Here is a 9,154-nt window from a genome sequence, read left to right as displayed (position 1 = left end):
ATATGAGACCCTACGACCGTCTACAACTTCTATGTATATATTATATATGAGCCTTTTATTTGCTAGCGATACTATTGATTATTTATTACATTGACGAATGAGAAATAATTAATTTGCAATAGTATAAACTAATCGATTGTTTTCTTAACAAATATCACATTTGTTTTCTCTTAATTTGTTCCTATAAAAAATCATTTCTCTCAGTATACAGTTAGTAATCCAAAATACGGTTTCCAATAAAAAGTAGCGAAGTCGAACATATTTAATTATGTAAATAAAATACGGACATGTTTAACATTTTGTCCTTAGTCTCTTATCGAATGAAGTCATATCATATGTACTGGTATAATTAATGATTATACTTTATTATTTCTTATCATTTTCATTCAGTTTCGATCATATATAAGAATTCGAAAAAAATTTAATAGACGAATCAAATTCGACTAAGCTTTAATCTAAATATCGCAAGTTTCAATCCTGAAATACAATAAATGTAGTAAGCTTTAAGCCGTAAGAAATTAACCAACCATTATTCTTCTCAGATTCGATATGGATTGGCCAATATCTTACGGCATAAAGCTTACTACTCTTATTGTGTTTCAGGATTTATCATAGAATTTCGTCATTTTTCAATTCGTGTTATTAATCACACGTACCGATCGTAAGAGCGCCATTTGTTTATTAAAGAATCGAGACGCTGGGAGGAAGCTGCCATACGTCAGTATCGTTTTAAACATGATGAGGGCACGTCATATCTACCGCAGGACCCAATCTCCGTCCCGCATTAGTTCCATCGATAACGATATGTCTCGAACACACACTCATCCTCATTTCAGTTATGTGCACACCGGCTTAATCGTTACGTAAGTGCATCACGAAATGCTGGTCGCTATCTCTTTATGAACGAGGAGATAATCGCTTCAATTAAGCCGCTTTCCCATGGATTCCGCATGCGTGCGTGCGTGCGTGCGTGCGTGCATGCGTGTGTGCGTGCATGCGTGCATACACATGTCCCGTCCAGGTAGATTCCATGATGTGCGATCGATATCAATAATATCCTACCGCATGTATATAAAGTATATCGATATCGTATAATTTCGCAGGATCTTTTATCAGTCGAATCGTTTAATACAAACGTGTCGGGTTTTATCATTAATCATTTACCAGATCTTGCAGCGAGACGATCAAAACTGAAGTGCATTATTTTCAAATTATTTCGCTGATGAACAGATTGGGGACAGGATAAAGATTGCATTCACCCGATGTGCGATAATGTCCGAGGAAAATCTATAAAAACAAATCGTGACGCGTTCATGGAGCCTGCGCGCACCTCACGCCGATATATCGGATTTTCATCGGTTTTTTATCTTTCTCTTTTTTATATACGGGTATATAAAAAAATATTACATTCCGCTCGCCGACGGTATTGGTTATTAAACGCTTTCGAATGAATACTGCATGAGCACGTCGCGCTCGAGAATATAACGTCCGTGTGTTGTATCCACTCGCCCGTTCGTGGGCACATGCACACATTCGAGCACGATCTGCGACTGGCGTTAAATAATTTTTTGCTTTTCGCAAAGTGAAAAATGTGATATCCGTAAAAAGTAATCCGCTTGTCCGAACGGTAATCGGATGAACCGATTTAGATTGGACATACACTCAACCGCAAAAGTCTATGGAATCTAAGAAAAATGTGAAAGGGTGTGAAATTGGAAATTAATATCATTATCGACCTGTTTAGATTTTCTTGAGAGATATACTCGGTAATTGAAGGTTGAAAAATGAGAAAGAGGCAGCGGAGAGCTGAGAAAGAGGCGACGTTGTGTGTTAGAAGCATGTCTAAATATACAAACGATCCCGGCGAATCTGCGTTTTTCTCGCATTTACTTTCGTGTGCAATGTCAACCGTTTAACGCGACAACGAAACAGATCGTTGCTTCAGCTTTTTTATTATTCTTTCACAGAAACATTCTTCTGTGATTAACAAAATTAGCAAGAGCTTTAGAAACTATAAATGAGTAGACTGAAAAGCGAATGCACATTCTTTTAAATTTTTGAAAGAATTTTTGTAAGAGAAAGAATTAAAATTCTCAAGATTTTTTACAGTAATGTAAATCATTAATAATTTCGATGTTATAATTGTTTAAAAATCTAAAGTCTAATGTTCATAAATTAAATGTCTAGGATTAAAAACAATGAGAAAATATTGCTTTTGTTTCATTTATCATTTATCTTATTTGTTTAATTATAGCAATTAATCAAAACTTTACCAAGATCATCTTTAAAGTAATGAAATGTCAAAAGATAAAAAGAAATACAGAAAATTATGTTAAGAATTGCAAACAATCTTATATAAAATAAATACGTAGCGCGTGCTTCGGGCAGTCTTTTAGTTGAAAAGGTACATCGCTAGTTATTACTATAATTACTTGAATTAGCATTATTAAACGTATTCGTGACAGAGCAGTAGAAAGCTTGTATAGTCTATTCTCTCCCGAGTACTTACTGTTAATTCTGTATCGTGAAGTTTATGAGATTTGTGTTTATACTATTCTCACAAACGGGTGTCTAGACTTTCCGTTTACCGAGGAAAAGTTCAAAATTACCTTTCCGGAGGTATTACCTACTACAGCATTCATTCATCATTCACAACCTGTCGTCTGGACTGTGACTGTTCCAACTAATTTGGTCCGCGCATTTCTTTCCGCAGAGTCAACGAGCGCCAAGAAAAGCCCGCAGCTCTGTTTGCTTTTGTTCTTCTGAACTATTTCCAATTTGTTTTCCCAAAGCAGTCAGCAACTCGAACAAGCTAGGTTCTTTTGTCGAACGTCTCGTCCCTCGCTCGTGTACAAATAAAGTAGATCGGTAGATTGACATTCACGAGTTTTAACATTGTTTATTCATTTAGAATTTATCTTTATACTACCAGAAACAGCATTGTGATAATAAGAGATAGTAGAATTTTCATATATTAGAATTATATATTTTTCATATTTAAGTTTTTGTGGTCGAGTGTATGACTGATCTAAACGGTTTATCCGATTACAGTTTGCTTACTTTTTATGCATTAGAATCCTATACAGAAAGAAAAAAAGCTGCTATTAACTATATAATTTATAGCCATTTTTAGTGTTAACTGAATATTTTTTAATAGAATCGATAAATTAGAACCCTATATCGGTCGAAGCTAGATCTTATAAATGCTTAAATAATTCAATCTTGAATCACTAAATATGATATATACATATATACTTGACATATATATCACACTTGTAGTCTAACAAATTGCGCGCCGAAATATTCCCGGACTAAACGCAATTAAACCACTGTAGTAATTTCGTGAATTAAATTAAATTGTAATAATTTCGATGCTCACACAAGCATCATATTTTAAAGATGTTAATATGCTGAAAAAACTGTTATTAAATTTATTGCGAAAAATATTATCTCGGCCGGGAGTCGAACCTGAATCTCTTGTATTCCATACGAACGTCCTAAGCCATTAGACTACCGAGGCCTTAGTAATATTCTTCGCAATAATCGATATATGTAAGGAAACAACGTCTTTTTCGGGCGACATAATAAACAATAATAATCTCATTATTAGACCGTATATATGAGAAACACAATCGATAAATTAGAGCCTTATATCGGTCGAAGCTAGATCTTAAATGCTTAAATAATTCAATCTTGATTTTTTGCAGCATATTAACATCTTTGAAGTATGATGCCTGTTTGAGCATCGAAATTATTAGAATTTAATTTAATTCGCGAAATTACTACAGTGGTTTAGTCCGGGAATATTTCGGCGCGCAGTTTGTTAGACTACAAGTGTGGTATATACATATGTCAAGTACATATATATCATATTAGTGATTCAAGATTGAATTATGTAAGCATTTAAGATCTAGCTTCGACCGATATAGGGCTCTAATTTATCGATTGTGTTTCTTACATACACGGTCTAAAAATGAGATTATTATTTTTTAATAGAACTATAAATATAATAAATATACTAATATTATAGCAGTAATAACTATAATAGCAGAGCTCCTAATCGTAACTATTTTACCAATTATAATTATGAATACCAAACACTTTTCTTCCAGCAATAATATCAGAATGGTGCAAATTCAATAATTGGACCGATTTTTATGTGCAGCATATTATACTATTTTTAATTTTTATGTTCTTACATTTATGATAATATTGATAAAATAACGATAATTAACCTTTTAATATAAATTATCGCAAAGATGAAACAAATACTGACTATAGTGATACTGAGACTATAGTAAAATTGAAATAATAAAGATATGAAATATGGTGCTGTTGATGGTGATCAAGTGTTTAGTTAGAAGTTAGGTACTTGGTAGAGTATTATTTGCTAAGCTAATGAGTAGTTTCCACGTTGTTCGGCAATCAACAAAGGCGAACAAAGGACTTCCGGTCACGTCGACGGACCGTGGAGGACTCTGCCACCCGTCTAATTTGGACTCCTTCACGCGACAACTTCGCTAACAGTAGTGACGGTGCTATGTAAACAGCTGCACTTCCCTCGCTGTTAAGTACGTTGTGTTAAGAATTAACCCACCCGAGAGTATATGCAGTGTAATGGTAAAAGACACACTTGATAAATAACGTAATATTTTCTTTAAAAAGTTTTGCAATATAGCTTTTCGCTTTCTCTGAATTTCTAATTTTCTTTATTATTTTTTTTCACAAAAATACTTTTTTATCCAACTTTTTTAATAATAAGTTACTTAAGATCCAGCTTGACCGCAAGCCATTTATTCTCAGTATATATTTTTGTCATATAATTTTTAAATTCTATAATATAATTTCATTATTATTACTCAAATTAAATTACGCACATTAGGAAAGCTCATTTTATGCGAAAAACGTAACAATAAATCTTTTCCTATGATATTCTGTTTCTGAATTAATGACGCCACAAGAACAAGATATTAATAATCTCACGTCCGAAGCAAATACGTGAAGGCAAACGAATTTATGCAGCAAGCATACGTGAATATATCGACACGAATGAAAGAGCTCTCTCAAAGACAGATAACGAGGCAGCAAAAATAACGATATGCGCGATGCCGAGCGTGCAATTTCCTAATGTGGCCATTTCGCCGACGGTTGAAAACATCTTTGATTATTCGCGTAATAAGCGAACGGCACGAGTTAAAGTGTTAATGGCTGAGCGATAATCATTCGGACGCGGATCTAAGGAACACGGAAGGACCGACACTTCAGCATGCGATACAATTTTTACTCTTTCGCGGAATTTTCCGCACTGGTTTCCCCTCTTTTTATTCTGCAACAACCGCAACGTACCCCGTAACAAAGTGTATTAATAGCGCGTGGCTGATTAAAGGTTGTAATCCTGATGTCCGTAATTCCAGCTCTTCTTCTTCCGCGCGCGTTTTCTGTCGAAAATAAAAGGTAACGGTCTTTGATCGCGACTGACTCGTCGAGCTCGTCGGTCATTAAAGTCGATCTTCGATGAAAAGTCACCGTCGTATTGTCTCACTCAGCCGCGCTAGAGAACGCGAAAATGCATACTGCACTCGTGGGAACCTCCTCGAGCATTGGAAAACGAGTGCGTCTCATATTTCTTATTTTACGGAAGGTAGCGCGGTATTCCGCGGAAAATGCACAGTAAGTATCCTCTCTGTCTCTTGAGAACCCGAGGAAAGACTGAAAATGTATATCGCTTAAGGGAATACTACAAAATCGAATAAGGATACGTAGACATCGCTGGCCTACAAGCAACACGATCGTAACGTTTCGAAATATAATCGATAAGATATATTTTTATTACCATTATACAGTAACATTGCAGTAAACACTAATGTTATTTCGAGTAACTATCAGTAAAAAAACGTTTCTGTTAATTAAATTAAAACATTTATCGTTGATAAGATCAATTGGAACATTTTAGAACGGTCGTAGACTCAAGATAACAGAGACCTATTTTTACTCAAGGAAATTGCACGACGTCAACGTACTTTATGATGTGCTTCTCTTTTTTCTAATTTAGATAAATAAACGCGAAAATGAGCTGCAAATCCCACGGATACTTGGCGACGGAAATCATCCACGTTTGTGTAATTTCCGGTTGAGTTAAGAGAAGCATTTAACTACTCATTTTCCGTGCACTTTAACGACGCTTCGATAAGAACGCACTGATGGAACGATGTCGCAACCAGCGCTTTGGGATCCGGTATAAAGAACGCTCACGAATCGCGTACCGTCGCAATTTTGTTAAACGCATCGCCCAGCATGTTCCGACTTCTTTTCTTCGTGTTGTTAATATTCTCGACCGTTTCGGCCGAATCATGTATCATTCAGGATACGAAGGTACGGAGAATCAACTTAATCTTGCCGTGCAGACGCGTAGTGCAAACTATAGTGTTAAACCGTGATTATGTGCTAATCTCACTTGGTCGTTCCGTCTTAGGAAAATCCGGACATTCAGGTGATCGAATTGGACGACTCCAGCAAAGATTCCGTAAGTAAACGTATCACGTGATTTCGCACACATCATTCTTCTCCATATTTGTTGCAATTCTTCTAAAATTATTATTCACTAACGTGTTAATATTACATTTCTGAATTTGATACAAGGAGAGAATTTTCATCGATTTCGTCGAATATATATCTTGCTTTCATATGGTTCTTTCCATTTATTTATGTAAATATTTTGTCTTAGAATAATTTACAATCTACTTGATAATTTCTATTATACAGTTTATAAAATGTCTTTTGTATACTTCAAAAATTCCTTTATATTATTGATATTTAATAGGTTGCCAAATTATTTTCTATTCAAAGGGTAGAATTTGTAACAAATTTTGCGATAAAATATAACGAAAAATTCTCTCCGTGTATACTCCTACGATTATCCTGCAATAATATTAACATTTTTTATGTTTTCTAAGAGCGAATCAGAAATCGTTGCTCTACACCTCCCAGACAGACGAAGAAGGGAAATCATCGAGGTAAAAAATGAAGAAAGAAGCAACTTCTGCAAGAACGATGATAATTGCGGTTCAGAATTAATCTGTTTAGCACATCTGATCTGCAGTACGTACTGTATAAATTTTTCAGAGTGAAGTTTTACTTAAAATAAGTGAAAATTTATTTTAATCAATGGTGAAAATATTGCTTTTCAGAATGAAGTGACATTTTACTTTTTATAAGGTTGACTATTTGGTATTTAACTTCAACTAGCGAATGTTTCATTTGTTTGGAGCGAAACGTCAGTTAAGATAATTTCAATATGAGATCAAGAGATTTAACTAAAAAAAAAAAAAAAATATTTAAACATAATACGTAGATTTTTGTTAACAATTTATCGACTTACTTATCGAATTTCTTGTTTGGTGCATGCATTATTTTTAACAATTATAGTGACGTACATGTCGGATTCACTTTTTAATTACGAGTAAGAAGCACTAAAGATCCAGTCTAAAGATTCAGGCTTTTTATTTCTTATTTGTTTACGAGTGAAAATATTTATTTCATTATACACAATGGAAAATTACATTCGATATGAATGGGAAGTAACTTGAATGATTCGGTCGTTCCATTTTTCAAGTGAAATTTTACTCCAAAAATGTAGAGAGTAATGTAATTTGTGATCCTATGGATTTTTTTAGATCAAAATTCGCAGCCATATGTTACTTATACGGAGAAAAATGTTTGGTTGAATTAACTGGAATTCTATAATGGAAAATGAACAATCCAGAATTCTGATTAAATCTATTAGATTTATGGTTAATATTAATATATAATTATCTACTAAAATTTTAGTTGAAAAAAAAACCAATTTAGAATTTTCTGATTAAATCTACTAGAAATTTAGTAGACTTAACCAGAATTTTGGATTGCACATTTTCCATCAGAATTCCAGTTAATTCAACAAAACATTTTTCTCCGTATAATAATAATAATAATAATAACAAAATATTTGAAAAAATAAATAACCGAACATCTTTTCTTGCGCAGTAAAAGGAACACGGCGGACAGTAGATCCTCAGGAAACAGTCAATAAAAAACGGACAATGCAGTAAGGAAATGATGGTGACGTAACGGTGGCAATTTCATATATTATTAACAGTATACTGATGAAACTTTTTGTGGAGTAATCTCGCTGCCCTCGTCGAACAATAAGTGTGTTTGCATCAATCCAATGATCGATTTGCCATCATCACCAATATCCAGCGAATATCTGTTTGTTTATCTATATTTCGCGCGCCAATGAAATTTTCCACTGTACATCCATCTATTGTCAATGCATGAATATGACATAAACCGAAAATATCGGACATTTAATGGCGACCCGGCCATGGTCGCGGATGCATGTAGTAAAGCGGTTAAGTTACATTTTACACGCGGATTCGGAATACCAGCGAAAGGGATACGGCCGGTATAAAAGCTCTCCGCCCCTTCTTCGCCTTAAAAAAAAAAATAAACAGTATCGTCGAGGAAACATATGGCGCCGTACGATAGCGACTCATTAACGGCAGAGAAACGAAGCAGTGCGAGTGAGGAGCACCGTGCACCGTGTAAGAAAGGAGGGTTAGCCCTCTCGTTGTCGTAAATTTAGTGGGAACAACTGCTTTCGCCTGCAAGCTCTGCTTGTAGCCTCGTCGCAACCGCAATCCCGATCGAAGCGGTAACGTCGTCGAAAAATCCTACTGTGCACTAGAGATTTACACTCGAAATCTCTAATGCGCTCGAAATCAATTAGCTCCTAATTGACACGGATGAGATCGCGCGCGAGTATAGTTTTATTGGGAAACCAACGGATATTGGCGATGTGTCGATCGTAAAAGTTAGTCTCGATGTCGCTTGGGAGATTATCAGCGCGAAAGACTTTCGGTGTAGGAGAAAACTTCTGTTATAGTCTAAGTAATAATAAATATCCCAGGTGACGGTTATATACATGAATAAAATATTATAATGAATTATAAAGTTAACCAGATAACAATGTAAAATAAATGTTGCATGTCTCAAAGTTGTATGCGTCTCTGCTAAAAGTCAATCAATTATTCACTGATGCATCTACCCTGCGCGTTTGGTGATGCAAAAATAAATATCGTGTCCCATAACATACGGGAAATCGGAGAAAATTGTC

General features: G+C 34.9%; 1 protein-coding gene across 1 annotated transcript; it reads left to right on the top strand.

Annotated features, from left to right (window-relative positions):
- Positions 1–6,283: 6,283 nt before the first annotated feature.
- Positions 6,284–8,485, top strand: LOC108730430 (uncharacterized). The gene is made up of 4 exons (XM_018460134.1): positions 6,284–6,372; positions 6,473–6,523; positions 6,954–7,098; positions 8,023–8,485. The coding sequence occupies exons 1-4, from the start codon at positions 6,295–6,297 to the stop codon at positions 8,085–8,087; spliced, it is 339 nt and encodes a 112-aa protein (XP_018315636.1). The 5' UTR covers positions 6,284–6,294; the 3' UTR covers positions 8,088–8,485.
- The last annotated feature ends 669 nt before the right edge of the window (positions 8,486–9,154 follow it).

This window comes from Mycetomoellerius zeteki, unplaced genomic scaffold (genome assembly GCF_001594055.1).
Source record: "Mycetomoellerius zeteki isolate Tzet28-1 unplaced genomic scaffold, Tzet1.0 scaffold914, whole genome shotgun sequence".
In the NCBI taxonomy this organism is placed as follows: domain Eukaryota; kingdom Metazoa; phylum Arthropoda; class Insecta; order Hymenoptera; family Formicidae; genus Mycetomoellerius; species Mycetomoellerius zeteki.
This window is presented reverse-complemented; position numbering and strand designations above follow the sequence as displayed.

Excerpts from the sequence above, each read along its gene's own strand:
- LOC108730430 (XM_018460134.1), top strand. The coding sequence starts at position 6,295 with ATGTTCCGACTTCTTTTCTTCGTGTTGTTAATATTCTCGACCGTTTCG. Across the intron at positions 6,373-6,472 it reads GTATCATTCAGGATACGAAG|GAAAATCCGGACATTCAGGT; the intron begins GTACGGAGAATC and ends GTTCCGTCTTAG. Across the intron at positions 7,099-8,022 it reads TTTAGCACATCTGATCTGCA|TAAAAGGAACACGGCGGACA; the intron begins GTACGTACTGTA and ends TTTCTTGCGCAG.